This window comes from Diplotaxodon limnothrissa, linkage group LG5 (genome assembly GCF_057381915.1).
Source record: "Diplotaxodon limnothrissa isolate DT_005_m linkage group LG5, D_limnothrissa_male_GT1.1, whole genome shotgun sequence".
Classification (NCBI taxonomy): Eukaryota; Metazoa; Chordata; class Actinopteri; order Cichliformes; family Cichlidae; genus Diplotaxodon; species Diplotaxodon limnothrissa.
The window spans coordinates 12,435,193-12,456,991 of NC_140600.1; the positions used below are offsets into that span (position 1 = coordinate 12,435,193).

The window sequence follows — 21,799 nt, forward strand, 5'->3', positions numbered from 1 at the left end:
GCACAAGGGAACTACGAGAAAATTAGTAAACACATAAACATCACACAAACTGAAGAACGTTACATCAAATCGCACGACACGGACTGAAAAAAAACGAGGGGAGAAACTACTTACAAAAGCATGTTAAGAGTATCATCTTGCTTTAAAACTGCCAATTTCATTTAGCATTAGCAATTAAAATAACCCATTGCTGTTAAAAATGTTTTTATCAACGGTAGCTAAACTGACTCGCATCATATACCCAATATTGCAAAGTTTAGACCTATTCTGTGCAAATATATCATGTTGTTTGGGCATTTACACATATGCACAAAGACGATTTTTTTCCCCCTTTCAAATCACCCTGTTGCACTAGAAGATATTTGAATATGTACACTATATACAGACATGCACGTGTCATAATTGCATACCACCATGTAGTGCATGGTTTTGCTTGTGCTTGCAGTACAAAATCATTTCACATATTGAGACTTAAACCAGAGAGCCATAGTCTCTTAAGATCAAGACCCCATTTTACATTAAACATACAAATTTGGCATAAAGTATTCCATCTTAAAACTAGCAACGGATCTTGATATACATGTTGCATGTTTAAAATAAAATCTAATGCAGTCCCTGCAATGACTCAAACTATCGCTTCACAACTGGGCAGCAGACTCTTTGCATCGTCTAGTTTGATTTCTGAAGAAACGATTACTCTTTTTCTTTAACTAATACACCGAAATACATTTTTGAAGACACTTTAAATATTCTCCACAGAAGTCACCAGATCAGAAGGCAGTTAATCTCACTTATTACTTAGTGAGATTATTACTTACTTATCCCATAGTATTACAATTTAAAAGCTTTGATCCTGTGGTATTGCCCTCAGCGGACTGCAAAGTATGATTAAATAGAACAAGAGTTCTAGAAGTGGCGCTAAGTCACTTTTTAAGTGGGTAAGAAAAGGGGGAAAAAAACAAAAAAAACAAAACAAAACAGGTTCACAACACTCTGAAGATACAAATTAGTCAAACAGCATTAATTAAAATAGATACAGAAACCAAGCTCTTTTCTTTTTTAAACCTAAAGCAAGTCCTTGGTGATGGTTTATTTTGATGTCAAAATATGTTGAATTTAAGGAATTTATACTTATGTGTCTTTACATTTATTTGTGCCATCAAAGAGCCACAAGTTCCTTCCTTTGGGTCTTCTACTTTCTCAGCTGTCTTTCCCCCTCCCCAAGGATCAAGAAATGTTGCTTCGTCTATCATGTCCACGCAGGTTGTGGAATAGGAAGGATTCTAAATGAGGTCCAGTGTTAGGGGGGAACCCCACCCCCCTAAAAAAAACAAAACAACCCATTGATTTTGAATGGATTAACACACAGAACAGGGTGCAGTCACATCCCACATCTGGTCCCCCGTCAGCTACGTAGCAAACTGCTGATAAAATGCCAGCTTGACCCGCTCGATGTGGTGGCACAGCTTGATGGCCGGTCCCAGCTTCAGGTCCATACACTCTTGCACTGTCGGGAGGTTCAGCAGCAGCAGCGCCTGTCCGTCAATCTCCTGCCAACACACGAGTTCATGTGAGATGCATTCTATATATAGCTTGTTTTTGGGTTAACACACGAGAAATGTTAAAATGTTTCAATTTCTAACCATGGATACAGTACAAGTGTATATATACACTTATTGCACTGAAGCAGAGTGAGCTCTTATCCCTAATGGCCACGGCCATTAAGTCTGAGTATTTTTCATACCTGATCCAAGAAAATCCTCGCAAGAGGCGCACAGTCAGTGGTCCTGATAAAACGAACCACATCAGTAACGCTCCACTCCAGGGGGCTGGTATCCAAACACAGTTTCTGAGGAGGCTCAGCTTTTGGCGTCTACAAACACATAGACAGTGTGAGTCAGACAGACTGAGATTTCCCTGCCAAAGACGAAAGGCTCGCAGCTCATTTTAACCCTTGCAATTGATGCTGAGACGGGTAGCAGACCTAAACCTTTCATTAAAGAAATAATAGCTGTGTAAAAGCAGTAAAAGGTCACAGTCAAACAGCCATTGGAGACATTTTTGTTTCTTTCAAGCAGCATAATGGGACAGACCGTAATGCGGCAGAAACACCTTTTAAAATGTTACTAAAATGGAAATGTTAGAAAGCACAAGACATTTATTTAGAGTGCAACTGGAGGGGCAGAGCGCAGAACAAGTGGAAAATCTTTGTGAACCTGCTGAGTATTAATTACAGATACACTGCTTGGAAACATAATTAGAAATATTGCAAAGCGCCTCTCTGTAATTTTCATCACCTTTGGTGAAGGGGGGCGGTTCTCATCATCAGAGAACGAGGGGGAGCGGGGTTTCCGGCGTCTGCGTGTCGGCCTGGGAGTCGCCGGCGGGGAAGGGGACGGTGTGGTGGGCTGAGATTTCCCAATTGACTGCTCTGAATCATCCTGGAGATCGTCCTGCATCTCAGAGCCAGAGTCTTCACTCAGGGAGTCATCCTCATCTAAATCTTCCTCCTCCCCACTGCCCTGTGAGCAAAAGGATGACAAGCGGTCACTTCACACAGTTCGTTTAACCTAAAGCTTAATGCAGAAGTAACATGAGTTCTGGGGTACCTGTGGAGAGCCGGCAGGTGTGTTGTCAACGGAAGCTGATGAGCGTCTCTTTTTATGGACAAAGAGCTGCTTCCTCCTCTTCCTCCTCCGCCCCCTTCTTTTCACTCCAGCATCCAGATTAGTTTGGCCTCCAGGTGGACGACCAACACGTTTACTCTTCTTCTTTCCATAGTAATATGCTGATGGTAAAACAACAAACCTGTTGTGTCATTATCATGTTGCATCTGGCATGTCTTATAGACTTGAATACACCACTGAAACAGATGGATATTAATCTGACTCTAATGCTTGTATTCTTAAACGCTCTCTATAAGAAAAGCACTGATAAACAGGCTGTTCAGTAGGTCTGAATGAGATGAAAAAAGAGAAAGCATAATCATTTGTCTGTTGCTATTGAATTGCATCAGTTAACCACAACACTGTGATGCAGCTGCAGTAAACATATCAGCAAATCTGTGGCTTTGTGCTTCAAAAAAAAGAAAAAAAAAGAAAAAAGTTTTACACAAGATCAAAGAGGCCAACCCTGACACCAATTTTCTACCAACTCTGTGTGCTCACTGAATACCCGCTAAGCCAAAAGGTTATTGCAAAATAAATAAATAAATTTCTCAGAATATTCACATTCAAGGCACAGATCATTTCTATTCACGAGCTACACAAATGAACTGAAGGTGAATAAGCTTTGGGCAAAATGAGAACAAGTTATGGAGCCATGAGAGCACCATAAAAAAAGAAAATTGTAAAAGGAAAAAAAATATTCAGAAATTACCAAAAAAAAAAAAAAAAAAAAAATTTATATAAAAATAAAAATATATCACTTAATTAAAATCTCTAAATACCTACATTTCCATATACAAGTTTATATATATATATATATATATATATATATATATATATATATATATATATATAAAAAACAAAACAAAACAAAACACATTTGCAAAAACAAACTGCCCCAAGAGATGGCAGACAAAAGAGGAGGAGACATGCACAGAACACACAATAATATTATTTTGGAGTGCAAAACCTCTTTAGTAGACAACTATGGAGCTCCACACATAACAAACAGATAATGAAAAGTAACATTAATCCTATTAAATTTAATATATGCGTTCTGAGACTTCTACAATTTTCAAAACATTAATTTCTAGCAATTATGTCATGGTTGGGGCTTTAGAGGTTTACACGTGCCACCACAATGCTGAGCATGTATTACAAATATTGGTTGGAAATGTTAGACATTCCGTATCACGTCTGCAATGGCGTTCCTTTTCCTGATAAACGCCACTGTATTCACAGTCTTTCAAATGCCAAATGCTGTCAGTTACAGAAACACGTTCTACTGGATTTCCACTGTATCACTGCATGATCTGAGTCTTTTATTAGCCGGGTAACGTCCAGATTGCACATATACTTTCTAATTCAATTAGAAATCTGTTGAGTTTTCTAATTGCATCTCAAAGAGTTTATAACAGCTGATCAACAAATACAAAGATTTCTAAGATATTATACATGAATATCAGAGGTTGTTTATATTGCCTCTCTAGCTATTTAAACAAACACTTCAGATGAAATGAGAAATAATTTTAAGTCTCAATGACCTGTTTGCCACCTACTGTATTTGGTCTTGGTGAGGACAGAGCAGTTCTCTGAGCAGTGCTCCAGAACCATGCGAGGTCCAAACAGGTTCGGGCAGCACTCTAACTTAATGCAGGTTTTCCTGCAGAAGTCTGCCACACGGTCTGCAGTACGGACTATTTCCACGGTGGCCCGGTAGCTCTTTCCCTTGTACCTGATGTTTAAAGAAAAGCAATGGTAAATGTGACTAATTTTCCACAAAGTGCTGGGCTGGAAAAAAAGTTTCAGTTACTCAAAACCAAAACCGCTTCGATATGTAATCTAACAAGATCTCGCCTTACAGAAACCTAGATGCTATCATCTTATTCACCACTTTACTGAAGTATTAGTGGGTTGCCCCTGATTCCGGTGTGAATACACCCATGTCTGTACCTATTTGTGCTTTAAGTACACTTTTAAACCAGCTTGTTCTGTCAAATATGCCAGCTGGAAGCACTTGTTCTATTCCTACAGGTTCTTCTGAAGAACTGAGTATTTTGAGTGAAGAATTAAATGACGCGTCTCCTCACTTTGCTTTGAGTGTCTCTCCATGGCCCTGCCAGCGGCTCTCCTGGTCCAGCTGCAGCTCTCTCAGCACACGGCTGGGCTTGTAGGCCGAGTTTATCAGCAGAGTCAATACCTGGAGACGAGATGAAAACGATGAAAAGAATTTGTTATTTTATACTTTAGTAGCACTATGTGTTTTCTCTTAACATCAAAAATCCCTAATCAGCCTGAGACAAGATTTTTGCTGTACAGTATAACATTGTGTTGTTAACTAATAGGCATAATTTCACTAGTTTCTGAGGAAACACAACGAGCTGAACAATTTCAGAACCTGGGTCTAGCTGTGCTATACAGTGCTTTGGGTGAAATCCTAACTTGATTATACTCACAGTGACAAAGCTGCCACCTTTAATTTGGCATTTACATTTGCAGTGTTCAGTATGACAATTTAGGACATTGCTAACACTGACTAATTTGCACAAAAGAAAGATGTAACGCAGAACAATGGCTACTGCACACGTTTTGAAGGATTCTATTTCTGGAAGTGAATTCCTTATTCATTTTCTCCATTAAACAAAAAATTAAAAATTAAAAAATCCTTGTACCAAGAGTTTCAAGCCTTGAACCAATCCAACCAGCTACGAGGTGAAACATGACAATAAAAATAAAAAAATAAAATAGAAATAGAAAAGAGGCCAGGCACAAGACTGTGCAGATAATTACTTTTACTGGTGAAAGAATTATTAATCCCATAACCCCTGATTCCACAGCAAATTACTTCCTGACCCTTGAGTGCTAAGTGTCCATTTTTTATATGGCTGGACATTTAGTAGTCTGTGTTGTGTATATGTAGTAAACTACAGCATAGTTGCATGGTTATTGGTAGAGTGATTTATTCCTGACTGTAATCACCGCTCTCACAGTTTCTGAAGTTTGGTGTTCTGGCATTTGGTGGGGTTTAAACATTGCTATGGTAACAGCAACCTCCACCAATCAGAGTCATCACTGTTTTGATTGAGGATTGTGGGTAAAGTAGTTCCACAGCATCACAATAAAAGATGTTTCTGTTAAAACAAGGCGGATATACATGCAGACTTGTGGTTTCCATTGAAACACTTTCCGGCATTTCATAATGCTGTAGCTTGTCCTAAATCTGCTTTGGATGTTTGCAACTTTATGGCTCATAATAAAAATCTCTATGGAGAATATGGATGGGATTTTTACTTCTGGAACGCATTCGCTTTGTTGATATTTGGTCATATAACAATGTTTTGGATATCAAAATGGCTAAAATATCTGACATGTCACCAGCTGACCAAGCCTTCTCACCTCTTTGAGCACGAGGACGCAGTTTCCAGGGCCGATGAACTGAGGCAGCTCAGCGATGCGTCCCTTGTTAAGGTAGGGCCCTGAGAAACAGCGGTGGTTGAAGTAGATCTTGGGACAACAGTATTTCCCGTTGCCCTGCCCTGCACACGTTCACACAAGAACATATATATGATGGAACCACCACAGTAGATAAGCAGCAGACCGAACATAATATATAGGGTCTTAAAAACTGATCAGACAAACTGACCTGTCTCCGACTGGTTTGTTATCTGCTGCTTGACAGTGTCAGGTGATGAAGACTTGGGGGGAGTTCTGCTGTAAAAGGATGAAAATTAAATGAGATGTTGAAAGGCTGTTGAGCTTAGTCCACTTTACCACCAATCACACACCCCACCCCTCCTCTCATACTTACTGTTTCTCTGGCTGCACCACAGCAATCTTCTTTTCTTTCTCAACTGAAAAGCAAGGAGAGATTAACGTGTGCCCGGATGCACTGATTTTCATTGCTATTTATTCCAACGTCACGATAAAATGAAGATCGTATTTTGTTTCTATTTGTGTTCTTAGTAAAAGGCTTATTCAAGCTGCTGGGTAACCACCACTACCATGAAACTCTACAATGATGAGTCATGTTGTATACCTGAGGGCTTAATAGGGTAGACAAGTGGATAGCCATTTGTCTCACACCAGCTGACAGGAAATATATCGAGTGAGTCCACATGAACTATCAGCTCTGGCATGGGCTGCTTTAGACCTGCAAGAATACACACACACACACACACACACACACACACACACACACACACACACACACACATGAAACTGCTTCTTTTAAAATGAAAGATTATTTTCAAAATAGAAGAATAGAATAGGCTTTTGTTGTCATTGCACATGTACAACTAAAGTGTGGGTGCTCCACACCAACTGTACATGGAATAAAAATATAAATAGTAGGACAACAAAAATAAATAATAGACAAGAGGAGTACATACAAAACAGGAGGAAGGCACACAATAGAGAGGCACAAATGAACTTTGCCTTTTGCGTAATTAGCTGCAAATTTGTTTTCTGCTGCCATTCAAATACTATGTCAGCATTTTCTTCTTAAAACAGCAGAAAAAAAACTGTGCATATTGTAATTGTTCATTTGAATCCATCTACTAAAGTTTCAGTAGTCATCTCACCTTCAAGGCTCAGCCAAATGTATTGCCCTTTGACCCGGGTGACTGTGGCCACGTGAATGTTCTCAGGTGATAGTGGGTTGACAGCCTCTAGTTTCATGGCCTCTTTGAAGCTGTGCTCACACTGCTCCTGGGAGGTAAACAGAGAGAGCTGTTTCACGGCGAGGGAGGATGGCTGATGGTTAGTTTTTGTGAAATTTGTCCATTAGGAAAACAACATGCTGAGTCTCCCGTAAAAAGCAAGAGAAGTCACAGTGGGTCACCTGCTCTACAACCCCATTACACAGTTGGGATACATTTCATCACTGGTATCCGATTATGCCGTCAGTCACATGGCTAAACTGAAAAGTGTAATTTCTCATATTTGGTCATTTATGACAGGCAAAAGGGAAAAAACAGAATAAGCAATGACACAATCAAGGAAAACCAATATTTCCACTATTTGTTATCTTTTTTATCTTCGCTTCCTGCAGTCTCTCTCAAAACTATATCAGAAAAATGTTTTATTGAACTATTTTCTCCCCTTTCCTCAAATTTTTAACTTAGCCTAGTTTTTAGATGCACCATCATGTAAATAAACAACATTATTTTATTTAAACTCAATTCATATAAAAAAAAATAACTAACAAACAAACAAATAACCCTCAATTCAGAAGCATGAATAAATAGTGAGACCCAAGTTTTTCTTTTTTCTTTTAATCATTATTTTTCTGGTCAGTAATCTGCAAGACAGATGGCTAAAAAAAAAAAGAAAGAAAGAAAAGAAAAAAGGTTTACTTACAGTTGGGAAGCAATGTTGAGGAGCAGCTTCAGCTTCACACTGTTTCAGGTAGTCTGCCCAGTCAAAGTCTGGACCCTGGTATCCTGTGCATGATACAATAAACACCAACAAGAGAAGGAAATAAGGCAATTTAGAGAGAAAGCAAGACAGCACAAACAATCTCACCACTGTTATCATGAACTGTCTGATTTCAAGTTGTCAAAAAGTGATAAGTGACAGAACAAACCTGGTGGGGGGCTGAGTGGGAGCCCGTTTTTGAGGCTCCACTGAGCAGGGAAGATCCCCGGACTGTCTCTGTGACACAGGAAGGATCGCCCAGCACTCTCTGACTCCTCAATATCACAAAGGTTGTCCATTGTCACCAGGAAGTACTGCTCATTATACACCTGGAATATACAACACCGGACCCAGAGACTGTCAGATGTTTTATCTTGTAGTCACACTGAGCTGGTTGAGTTTTTAGCAATTTAGCATTTCTAATATGATCTATTGTTTCAGGCACATGTAAGCATGTTGGATAAACATTTTTTAACGGAATAAAGACATTTTTAACTGAATAAAGACAGCATGGACACTCTGGGTGCTTTGTGAGGCTCCCCCAAAGTCCTCTGGTTTACATGTCCTTCCCTCTGCTTATATTATTTTATGCCAGTGGGCTTATTTTAAAAAACCAAACAGAAACACTCAGATTTTTAGCTCTGATAGAGCAGAGCAGCCACACTTCTGTGTAAAAAGATCAACCTTTTCACAAGTTAGAACCTGCTGCCCAAGATGCTGCAGAACACGTTGCAGTGATGAGTCACTTTCACATATAATTTAAACACTGGAACTCGATCTGATAAAATTTAAGTTTCTTCCCTGTACGCAGGTTTGCAGACGTGAGTAAACGAGGGGCCATTAGCTGTGCTTAGCAGAAAAGCAGGGAGAGCCCATCATCAAAGCAGACCATTTTCTTAGGAATCTACTGTAGAGAAATATTTAGCATTTTTTAAATGACAGCATTTTGTGCTGTTAAAATTTGAGATTATTTCACATACAAATATTAAAGTAAAATGGCATCGCTGCCCAACTCAAGCTAACTACAAGGAAGCTTTCATTCTGGCATATGAAACTCTGTTGTTACATTTGGCTGCATCCCCGGTGTCTGAAGAGGAAAGACTGAGAATAGTGCAATAATAATAATAATAATAATAATAATAATAATAATAATAATAATAATAACAACAACAGTGTATTGAATTGTTTTCACACTGCACATATAACAATAAAAAGATAAAAGTAGTGCTGAGCTGATGAAAAAATGATTGATTATTGATTGTGTTACATATATTGTTGTAACATATAAAGAAAATAATGATTAAGAATAGTACATAGTTTAAAGCGTTTTCTATTTCCTGCTCTGAAATAGAAAGTGGATGGCAAGCCAATAACTCGCTGTAAGTTGAGTTTCACTGCAGTATGATAGCAAATAAATTCTCAGTAAACAGAAGCAAAACTGAGCACAGAAGACACAGATTTAATGGGAAATTCCGTTACCCTGGTGACAGTTGCAGGCCTGATGGAAATGGGAGCAGCAGGGTCAACAGCTTCTAGTTTCATCCCTTCTTTGAAACAATGAGCAGAGATGGCAGGTTGATCCTGAGACAAACAAACGCTTGTATGAAGAGCCATTTCCAAAAGCCTTGGTCTTAAAAATCTTTCAGCACCCGATTTGGAGAATGTCGCTTTCAGTTAAGCATAAATATCAAATGTTAACTCGTGAATAAACAGAGGAATGTTCTGCTCGGGAAGAACAAATAAAGAGCGCAGTTGACCGTACTTTAGTTAACTCTGCAGTCAGAGCTTCATCCTGAGGCAGGTCACTGATCCTCTGTCTCACGTCCTCCCACTCCTCCTCTGTCCGCAGACCTAACAGATCTGAAACAAAGACCAAATAACTGTTAAAGATAACTGTGGTAATGTTTGATTATCAAGGGCATGCTTTTGAATTTGACTAAATAAACACAAAGTATAAAGCAGTACTTGGTAAAACACAGCCTGTATGTCAGCTTGGTCTGTAGCTGGACCTTTAAAAAGTTGCTCCCAGTTAATTAAACAAGGGAAGCAACAAAAAAAAAAATCGATGTCGCTCTCCACAATGTTGCAACCACAAAACAGAAACTTCTTATCACAGGATATTGGACTCCAGACAGAAATTAAATGGCTGAAATCAAATTACTGCTTTTGAAAAAAAAAATACAATAAAAACATCTTACGAAGAAGAAAAAGTAATCTAAAAAGATCTAATTAACTCCTTTTACTAACATTGTTCTGTATCTGAGCTATAAAAAGGGTGGTATTAAAATAAATGAAGACTTTTGGTGGTACTAGAAGACAGATCAGTAAGGATAGAGCTACAGCCTCCAGTGCCAACAAACTGTATCCACTTCAAAAGTATTAGCAGTGATCTATCAAATCCTGCATGGAAAATTAATTTCAAGGTCTAGCAGGAAGTACTGAGAAGTTTTGTTGCTGGGCCAGTGTATAGAAAAATAATAGAATTACACTTGATAATTAAAATGCATTCATATAGTTCGTCCACGTGTCCTTTCTTCTAAACTGTCACTAATGCATGCAATGGCACTTTGCTCAGAAACCTATAGATGAAGAAGAAAGGAACTTCCTTTACTTCTGGAAATAAAACCTGTCCCATGTCGATGCCACTGACCTGAAGGAGGCCTGAGGGTGCAGCCGTGCTCTTTGGCCCAGCCGGGTGGGTGTAGGCGTGGGTGGAGATAAAAGAGCCAGAGAGTTGCGGGTGTGTCTGGGAGACCCTCTGTGCCTATAAGCCGCAGTTTCAACCTTCCTCCAACATTTTCCTCCACCTCAGCAGCCCAGGCCAGCCCCGGGTCAACGCTATCCTGGAGCTCCACGTAGCAGCCCGCACACAGGAGCTCCACTGGGTCTCTGCCACGCTGGGGCTGGAAAGGGGCCAGGAGTGGTAAATGGAAAGCCCATAGCACACTAACACAAACACACATGAACACACGCCTAGACAAGGAGAGGAATTTGCAGTGGAGAGAATGCACTGCATGGCTAAGTGGCAGAACTGAAGCACGGTGACTGAAAGCTAACTAATGGATGTGAAGAATTTCACAGGCTGCTCCTACAGTGTATTTGCTTCCAGCAGCACATCATTCATGGTGTAAACAAAAGCTCAGAGCCTTGTGTTTTGTATACTTCAGACTTCAGCAGATAAAATCTTATTTAGTTCAAGCTGAGATGTATTCTAATGTTGATTTTTTTATTATGGCTCTTAGAGATATAAATCTAAACTTAAAATACAGATAGGAAAATACAAATAACTAAGTAGCAACAGTGATGAATGCAATATCATTAAAATTTAAAAGCAATTCATCTCTAACAACTGCCTTATTTCTGTGCCCGTTTCCTATCATAAACACTCAAAATATTCAGAGATACTATATTGTGAATACAGACCCCAAAGTAGAAAATCAATGCAGCAATCTGATACTGAGAGTTCACAAAGACAGAAAAGGATAGAGGAAGATCAGGGGGAAAAAATTATTGGAACACATTTCCACAGTAATCAGAAGTTACAGAATAAGCCAAGAACCACTTGTACAAAAAGAACTTTAAAAGAAGACTTGGCACAGAGTTTTTGAGTAGAAATGAGATGCTCTGCAACAGCTCAGACAGTGTGAAGCACGCTGTGCTGATGTCAGCTTTTATGGATACCAGCCAAGAAAAAAAAAATTCCCCTGCTTGCTCTTTGGCACAAAATTAAAAGATTAAACTGTGCTAAAGTGCACAAAAAAGCCTTATTAATAATAGAAGCGCATTCTTTGATCAGATGAGACACAAGATAAATTTGTTCAGATGGTTTCCAGCATGGCTGGCATGATCCTGGCCAAGAGTACCACAGTGAAACCAAAGTTCTGACCGCGAAGCAAGGGAGGTGAGAGTGTGATATGGGGCTGCGTGAGGCAAAGTCTGTTTGGGATGACATTTATAGATGAATGCCTGTGGATACACTGCAACACTGGTTGATAGGTTTTACATAATATTTGCAGGAGAGACATTTTCTAGCTTGACAACAATCAAAGGCAAACTGGCCAAAATGTAACAAATAAAATAATCACAGAAAGAGTTGACAGAAGAGGTAAATGTGGATGTCACAAAGGTAGAAGAGAAACTCTGCGAGCAAAGCACAGCTTAAAAAAAAAGAAAAGTCTCTGAAGGATGGCATTTCTCCACAAAAACTGGAATTGTCCATGTTGAGGGAGTCTGGCATCAGAAATGAAGACAGAAAAGCTAAGAAGTGGGAAAAAGGAAGAAAGACACTGACTTCTGCTGCTTTAAATTCCTTCTGCTGGGCCTGAATTTTAATATAGCAAATCTAATTTGTTACTTTGTAATTTGGAATAAGCTCTAATATTACCCCATTACTTTCAAAGGTAAGTCAAATATTGAGAGAGGATCTCCTCTCGGCTGCTCCCTTTATCGGTTATCACAGCTGATCACCTGCCTCCGTCTCTCCACATCCCTGGCAGCTCTATCTTCAACATCCCTTCCCTAATATATCCACAATTCCTCAACTGCCCGTCTAATGTGAGAGGATGTAACTTGTAATTATCTGACATTTAAGTGATATGACACATGGGAGTGCACAGTGTGTGCCGTAAATTTGCCCTGATAGAGGAGACTGCTGTTGGCACGGGTGGGTACCGAAATGCCAAAAGCTAACACCCCACCCTGGGTGTGAGTAGCCTTTTGGAAGGACAGCTGCTTCCTTCCCCTGCCTTACCAATTCCAGCAGGCTGGCAGGCGCGCTGCACTCCTCAGCCAAGGCCTTTTCCAGCAAAGCCTCCCAGTCCTGATGCTTCTCACGCACACCTGAGGTGGATGATTCACACACACCATTTAGTTTATTAACCAAAAAAGCTGGTGGTCTTTAGCATTACACACATCCCAATTCTAATTTTTCCTCACACAGCTGCTTTGAAGCATCACATCAATTATAAAACAGAAAAAAAAAATACTAGCGGGATCATATACTGAAGGTGAGATGTTATCTTAATCAAACTTTCATCTGTGTCATCTACCACATCCCATAATGGTAAATCAAGTATTTGGTTTTGTTTTGTTATGTTTTCTGTTTATACACACAAGTATCAAGGTTTTTTTTAATCTCCATTAATGTAAAAAATGCACAAGAAAAAAGTTAATTTCCTTCAGTGTTTCGCCTACCCATTTTGTGGGAAATCTATTTTTCATGAAGCGAGAACATCAGAAGGGAAACCCCAGTGTTTCACCTGTGGGCAACTGTGCCAGCAGCACATCAGGGGAACAGAAATATTCATTACTTAAATCTAACTGATGAACAAAAGTCCAACTGCCTAGTTGAGTTCCAACATTAAATTACATTTTGGCATGAAAGAAAACCCCCCAAAATCTTACATTGTCTCTGCAGAGCTCTCTCCATTTAAAAGACAGAAAGGTTACTTGACTGTGATTTATGAGATCAGTCAGCTCTAACTATGCGTCCCACAATTCAAAAATCACGATGCCAACCCCAGCAGCGCCTCACCTTCAGGGGGCCTCATTGTCTTGTCGTGCTGCCGGCTCCAACCCAAAGGGTGGAGGTCTGCCGTCATGATGTCACACCAGAAGTCTGCACGGCGGTCATCCTGGTATCCCTCGTAACGTAAAAGCAGCAGCTGTCCACATGTGGTGATGATGTTTGCCACCCAATAAGGGCTGTCAGCCTCAGAGCGCACACATACCTCCAGCTTCATGCCTGGAGTCAGCCCTGTCTGCAGGCCCTGGTCCACCTGAGGGGAGAACGGAAAACAGGAGGTCAAATCAACATAAGAGAAAAGACTTTTATTCTATTGGTTTTCATCCTAAATAAATCTACCTACCAGCTTTCAGCTTAAGTAACATGGGTTAAAACACTAGTTTTATGAGAGAACACAAGGACTCTCCAATTGTTTGATACAAGTAACGTATCCAGAGAACACAGGGTTGGATTAGGTTTCTTTAAAATGAGCACAAAGCACATGGAAATATTTAGTCATATAATCCACTGGATTGCAAAGAACATGTGGTCAGATTTCTTTGGATTACTTCAAAACCTGACCCACAGTTTTCCTCAACATCTCCAAACCTTTTCAATGCATTTTGCATATTACAGCTGGTCAAATCAAAACAACCTCAAAAAAAAGGCGCTGCAGTATGGACTGCCCATATGTGAGGCACATGTTCGCAATTAGTTAATAGAATTAACAAGAGTTACTATGAAAAAGGGTTTAATTTTCACTCACATTTACTTGCTTTGGTTATCTGACAACAGAATAACTTAAGTTGCGCCTATACAGGAAGTAACTTGTAACAATGTAACAGCTAGAGCCAACTTTACACTAGTCGGGAAAGAAAAAAAATGGTGACAGTGGTGACTCTGTTGTTACTACAAAAAGAACATTCAGACATGGTGCTGACTGCTTGTTTTCCTCATTCTATGCCTTCTAGCACATTAATGAAACACCATATGGGCAGTTTAAAAACTTCAATTTAAATTTTAATATGACATTTGACCCCACCAGTCTCTCTGAAGACTTTACACAGAAGCTATGTAATTCATCATAAATAGCTAGCACAAGTTTATCCAGAAATGTGTGTAAGCTGTCAAGGTTGTCGACACCCACATGTTTGAAGCTGTGATGGGGCACAGCCACGGCTTCAGTCTCCTCCAGGTAATCATCCCAGTTAAAGTCAGGAGCATCCTGAGCAGAGTCTCCATCTGGAATGCAAACGCATTTTTCTTCATGAACCTGCTTTCCAGCATTTTGTCCTACACAGGAATGCACAAATATCCACGGGTCACTTGCAGTTTTATATATATTTTTGGGTTGTTGTTTTTTTGGGGGGTTTTTTTCCATATTTATTTTGAGCACAGTCCTTGTAGCTAACCATTTCTTGTAGGAATGTTTTTTGTTGTTTGTTGAGTCACTTAACAGCAAGCATTAAAGATAACAACTGGAACACAAGGGATGATGTAGTGCTGTGTCTACGTACTAGCAAGAAACCAATTTAAATGGGGCCTTTGTTACTAGTAGCCTGTTGCAAAAATGCATACAGGAAAGGAGGTCCAACAGTGAATGTCTGCATCCATCTGTAAAACATGATGGAGGTTCTGTCATAGTGTGGGACTGCATTTCAACCACTGGTGTTGGGCAACTATCAAAATTGCTGAAAAACCGCTTACTGGCAAAAGCTTCATTTTTCAGCAATGACAAAGATCCCAAACACACTGCCAGTGCAGTAAACTGGATAGCACCTGGGCAGAAAAACCATATCAGTCATGGATTGGCCCGGACCTCAGCGTGGGATCATCACGAAAGATTAAAAGTCAGCCAACATCCAAAGAGCTTTGAATCCCCTTCAAGAAGCACAGTTATTAAAGCTTTTGTATTTTCTAACTAGTTTCTGTTTCTATTTCGTTTTGACTTTCTGTTTTCAATTCAGTTCAAGTACATTTCCAGAGTGGGCTTGTTTGTGTCACTTAGTTTTTATTGTTGGAAAATTATCGGTTTGCTGTTTCATTTTCATTAGTTTCAGTTTTTTTACGTATTATGTATGGAAGGCACATGTCAGGCATAAGTAAAATCAAAAACTAATACAGAACTTTTTAAAAGCAATTGACTCGCAGACAAGTCTCAATAAACATTTCCATGACAAATATTGCCTACTGACAAAGACTAAAACTAAGGATATTTCTATATTTGAATTTGAATTTAGTTTGTTTTCCAAATTCACACAATTGGTTCGGTTAATTTTCTGTTCTACAAATGTCTATTTTTTTTAGTTAATTAAAATGTGCCCCTTTTCCACCTCTAATATTTCCTCATATACTATATTTACATTAATTTTTGTCCATGTTTAAATGAATCGCTGCATCTATTAACACTTATCTAGCTCAATATAAAGCAATGAGGGGTCACTCCAGACTTTTGTGTAGCCAAACTGTTATTTTAAATGTCAATTATGGTTTTGAATTTCATAATCAAAACCTCCCTAAACTTTTTGCCTTTCACACATTTGTTCACACAATTGTTCTTACCAGACACCAGTGTCTCCTGGCTCATGCTGGTGCCCTCGCGGCCAACTAGGACTCCAAAACTCTGGCAGAAGAGAGAATGAAACACAGAAATGAAAACAGTGCACTCATCCAGGCTCCAAATAGTCATCTGTGGCACACCACTGTTATGCCTATACCTTTATTTTAACACCATCTATATCATTATAATATATAAACATCGGTATCAGTTAACAGCATGTAAGCCACTCGCCATAGACAATAGAAAGCATCACAATGGCAGGCAGAGTAACCTGCATTACTGGGTCAAACAGCAGACATAAGACAAAGAAAATTCAACAGCATTAATTTGCAAACTGTGCTTCAAAACAAAACAAAAAAAAGAATTTGCATTAGTTTGAATCCCTGAGCCATTTGAAAATCAAGGACTGCTGCCTCTTGATAATCAGGCTGCCAATGTCTTTAGAGAAGATCTAACATTAATATTCAAAGTGCTTCTATCTGGTCCCGGACTTACCAACTAAGTAACGCACCAGATGGTACGATAGCTGGAAAATATATGTAGCTATGCTAATCTCATCCAACCTCACCTCTCTACTTGTGAAACTCATTTGGGTTCTTCTTTTTAAAACCACAGTCATATGCCTTTTCCTGCCCAATGTGAAAACGAACAAACGCATGAATGCGGACTCGCACGTCAATCTCGGACACATGAAACCCAACCCAGGGCATTGTGAGAGCCAGATGAAATAAGTTAATACAACAAGAGAAGTGGCATGAATGAGAAAGAGCGGAGCGCTGGGCGTGACGATGGTGGAGAGCACGCTGTATGGGATGCTGAGTAGAGCTTGTCTGTCACTGCAGCTCCATTCAGGCGCCCTGTCAGCCCGTCTTTGTCACATCTGATGTCTCTATTAAAACCAAGGCCGCCATCAGAAGCCACCCCCTCCCGACCGCGGGACTACCACTGCGACCCCCGTGCTCCGCCGGGACCAGTGCCGCCTTTCACCCGCGACCCTGTCCCTTACTCGATCTGCCTTTTTCCCCCTCCCTCCAGCACATACACAAACACGCAGCAGAGGACCTCATTGTCCTGGGGGGGCCAGGGGGTTGCACACTCCTTACACCAGAGTGGAAAAAGAGCAGTAGAGATAGGAGCAGAGCTACAAGCCTTTAGTAAAAAAGCTATATTCCAAGGGGTCCTAGGGGCCTCGTTCTAAACTGATATCTCTTTTTTTATTCTGTACTTAATTAAAATTAACATTTTGATACAACAGATAAAGAAAAACAGAACCCTAAAAAGGGTCTCACAAACTCAAACAATGATAATGCATTATGTCCATCACCATCCATAATGACATCACACAAATGTAGCACCCACTTTATGTAAACAGTCTGTTTTTCTCCTTTTCTTGAGAAACCTGCATCTCTAGTGCACCCTTTCCATCACAAAGATTTCTATGTCCATCCAGTGCTTAGGGACTGGAGCCTCAGATTTCTTTGCATTTCTTTGTAACTAGAAATAAGCACAATTTTACACAGATCCCAGGCTGTTCTAACAACTACACTTTCACTTATTACACAGAAACACTGTCAGACCTGTGACTCATTGGACACTTCATATCCAAATATCTTTTAGACCGCTTTATTTTTCCTTTAATTAGTTGATTATTGTTATTTTTTTTAAATATCAGAATTTTTGGATTCTGATACTCACAAAGCTAAGGGAATGATTGACATTATTGTGGCTGCAGCATTTCTAGCATTTCTGCAATAAAGAAATTACATTTTTCTCAGTTTCTTCAAGTTCAGTGATTAATGATGTGTGCTCAACAATGAGTCCTCCTGTGAGGAGTCTGCTGGTGCTTCTTTTCCTCATTTTGCTTAAACACGTGAGGTATTTTCCCTTTCTGCTTCTGAACACCCTGTCAGTTTGAAAACTGTTTTCTTGATGACTTTTACACCCTTCAGTCAAACAGCGAGTGCAGCGCTCATCTCAGATCAGTCTTATTTTATTGTTCATATATGAAGAAGTCTGTGTTTTCTAATTGAAATTCTCTTTTCGATTGCTTCATTTTTCCCTCCAAGCACGCGAGCACAATACCTTGATAATTTTGTTCACACATGGAGGATTTTCAGGTAACATTTACGTTCTGACGACGTGAGTTTGCATTAAAAGTTCCTCATGCTTCCTGGTCACTGGGACCCCTTAGAGGATAAATTTTTAAAGTACTCACTCAGAATCCTAACCCTGATCATGCAAATACGTACCACTAATTATACCCTAAAAGCCACAGGAACTATTTTGTTCTAAAACTGTTCAATGTAATGACTTGCAAATTTAAATTTTCAATGTAACCATGTTTTACCACTTACATTTTTTTCACATTATAGCCATTTTGCTCAAACTGCAGTTAAAAGTCAGCCTGACAGGATTAAAGCTCACCTTGGCTGTTTTCATGGCTTTATTCGCTAGCACCCGAAGACACGATATATTTTAAAGTCTTGTCAAATCAATTGCTAAAATATTTTGCAAACTAAGGGCTATGGTTTTTCTAAGAACGGGTACTCTGTACTGTAGTCTGAACAACTTCCCTATTACCTTCTTGGCACAACTTGTTTCCTTTAGCCCCTAACGCTGAGATTTGTGAGGTTTCTGTATTGCCTTTCCTATCTTTCCATCTTGTTTGCTAGAAATAGAAGCATCTACATGGAATCTTACTTGAGCTGTGTAAAAATACACCCACAAGCAAGGCAGAGACATCCAAATTCATGTCATTCCCATTCTCTTTTGTGCCTACATGAAAGACCCAAACCTAAATACAGTTATGTCTAGCGCTGATTTTAAAAGCACCATAGGGAATGCAGTGAAGGAGACGTATGGACGTTTTTCTTGAGACCACTAGTTTTAAATTATACTGTATATAATTATGTAGATCTTTTATTTTATGGTACTTGTTGCATTTTTTTTTTTTGATATTTTGGAGTTTGTATGGCTGCTACCTTGGCCAGATTTGGTCTCAATAGGATTTTCAGATTAAATAAATACATTTGACAAAAATCAAACAACATAAAACTGAATCATGTTTTCTTGAACAAATAGGAGGACGTCAGCATTTGAGAATCACTATGAGTGGAACATGGATACATTTCCCATGCAGTTGGTTATTTCACAGGGAATTGTTGAGTCCATGAGGTGCAGCACTTTTGCTGTGTAACTGCCACAGCAGACAGGAAGAAAAGCAACTTCCCCTGTTTCATATAAAGTAAAGTGGTCTGTGTGGACCACAGCTCTGCCTGAATCTTTCTACAGCCAAGACTCTGACTGAACCTGAAAGAGAAAGAGCCAAATGCACACACACCCACAACTGACATCCACACTACATCCTCTTTACAAGCACTCACCGAATCATACTCTCATCAGCACTTAGCATGCCACTGAGCGTTCTCAATAATGCCTTTCAGGGCCTCTGATGTCTCGGGGAGGGAAACGCAAACCAACTAAATAAGTCTTTACACATTGTGTGGCTTTTCTAGAACACAATCTGCTTTCGATACAATTAAATTAGTCACTTCCCCAAGCACTATTAAATGTCATCCACCAGTGACTGAAAATGTATTTCTACAGTTAGCAGCCCACACTCTGACCTTCACAAAACCTAAAACGTATCTGTTGCATTTGGTATAAATTTACACCTGTAATGCTATCAAATCTTTCATGGTTTCTTGCAAACCAGAGTTCTGTTGGTGGTGTTCAAACCAATGAAATGTGACAAATAAAAAAATAATAATAAAAAAAATCACCAGCAACAAAGCCATCTGGAAACTGTGACAGCCCACCATGCTCTAAATAACCCAATGTGTTAATAGGAGCATTTTATGTGGTAAAAAAAATAAACTGTGTACAATGAAATATGAGGTTATGTTAAATGCCAGGAGGTGTTGCAGTAGAATAATTTCACATCACAAACAGAATGATCCTCTATTGAGTCTACAGAGGCAGAACTGTCTGACTGATACCTCTTGGTTCATGACACGAAAGCCACACGGTTTATAGGTCAATAATAATAGCACAATAGGAAAGCGAGAATAGTTTTGGTTTTAGGCGAAACCACCTTTAAAGGGCTAGCACATAAGGTTGAAACTCTATGTCATTCTTGATAACGCATCTTAAAACGATACCATTAAATTCACAACAGCAGCCTTTTTGGTTGTTCCTCAGACACCACCCCCCATCACCAAACACACACCTCTCACCCTCCGAGGCGATTTAAATAACTTCAGACACCCTGACATCTTCAATGTGGAGGTAATGGTTGTAAACAAGAGCCCAACAAATAAGAGTTGGCCTGCTCCCGTAAATCACTGCGACATCCCAGCGAAACCTGCGACAACTACACATCCAAAGAAGAAGAAAAATAAAGAAGAAGAAAAAGAAGAAGGGGGAGGAGGCAAAAAATGGAAAAGACCAATTTCCTCAATACAGCACGCTTAAATAACACCTATTTCCTTCAGGTGCTCGATTTAGTTTCAGTAAAGGCTGCTCGTTGCACAGCGGCACGTCAACCCGAGCAACCGCTGCCAGCCAGCGGATCACTCAAGTTGCACAATAGGGAAGTTAAGGGGGCTGATGAATAATAGGGTGCATTAAGTGAACGGTGAATCTGACGGGAAAGCGCAGACATTTCGAGCATCATCTCGTTTATCCGCGTTAAAAAGCTAGAGGAATTTAAAAAAAAAAAAAGAGAGAGAAAGAGGGATGGGGGGGGGGGCAGTTAGTTTATGCAGCCTGCTTGGTGGTAGCAACACAAATCGGATGAGGTCGTGCAACCTTCATTATGCAAGACTTAAACACGGTACAAATATACGGAGTTACACGAGGGCACATCCATGGACACTTCCACACGGTCCTTGAACTGTAACTAGCTTAAGATTGCGCCGCTTTTTCCGACTAACCGCAGCATTCAGAGAGGGAGAGAGAGAGATGGGCCATCAACGCAATGGCTTTGCAGAGAGAGAGAGAGACTACAGCGCCAACGGTCTAACTTTCACACTGAGCGGAACATGACACAGGCAGCCGGAGAAATGTGCTCAATTTCCGTGTAATAAATTAAAAAAACACGAGGGTAAGCGTGTAACAGCCGTGCGGGACTCCTCGGACACATGGTTTAAAACCGCCTGTGTCCGAGTCAAGTTACTGAACGTCACGGCTTGAGCAATAAGAGCAGGCTGACGAGCAATAAGGGCGCTTACACTCGACCGAACCCGACTCATCTTTTTGAGAGACGGGAAAAAAGGCGAATGCGCCACCCCAGCACAAAACATCGCCAGGAATTTGTGCGCAACAACGCGTACCAAGTGAATATTTAGTCGCAAAATCAGCCCCTTACCGCTAAGTAGTTTTTCCAAGTCGCTTTTTAGATGCCGTTCCTCTCCGCCTGCTTGCTCTCAGCAGCGTTAGCGTAGCGCGAATAAAAAGCCGAGGCCCCGGTGGGACGTTTCACAATAAAACCGCCTTTACGAGCCACCGCTTTACAGCCGTTGCCCGAGCAACGAGCGGGGCTTTTGCTGTGACGAGGATTAATCCGCAGATACTTCCGGCTTTGTTTCGGCAGCGTGCCGTTAGCTTAACGCAGTTCTCGTTCACGACCTCATTCCAATATGGCACGAGCGGCCA

At 40.1% G+C, this 21,799-nt stretch overlaps 1 protein-coding gene across 5 annotated transcripts; it reads right to left on the minus strand.

The window, feature by feature from the left end:
• Window positions 1-171: 171 nt before the first annotated feature.
• sfmbt1 (Scm like with four mbt domains 1) lies at window positions 172-21,579 on the minus strand. 5 transcript variants are annotated; one of them, XM_085353065.1, is made up of 21 exons: window positions 21,513-21,579; window positions 16,147-16,207; window positions 14,732-14,826; window positions 13,615-13,858; window positions 12,832-12,920; window positions 10,732-10,984; window positions 9,844-9,941; window positions 9,561-9,662; window positions 8,251-8,410; window positions 8,025-8,107; window positions 7,247-7,373; window positions 6,703-6,816; window positions 6,475-6,517; window positions 6,310-6,377; window positions 6,063-6,202; window positions 4,757-4,866; window positions 4,226-4,401; window positions 2,610-2,788; window positions 2,298-2,522; window positions 1,745-1,873; window positions 172-1,550 (listed from the first exon to the last, which is right to left on the minus strand). In XM_085353065.1, the coding sequence occupies exons 2-21, from the start codon at window positions 16,169-16,171 to the stop codon at window positions 1,410-1,412; spliced, it is 2,601 nt and encodes an 866-aa protein (XP_085209191.1). In that variant the 5' UTR covers window positions 16,172-16,207; window positions 21,513-21,579; the 3' UTR covers window positions 172-1,409. The 5 variants fall into 5 exon arrangements, with proteins under 5 accessions (XP_085209191.1, XP_085209190.1, XP_085209188.1 ...); XM_085353064.1 differs by having other exon boundaries at window positions 4,211-4,401; XM_085353062.1 differs by having other exon boundaries at window positions 4,211-4,401; window positions 6,310-6,374; window positions 14,732-14,877.
• Between the last annotated feature and the right edge of the window lie 220 nt (window positions 21,580-21,799).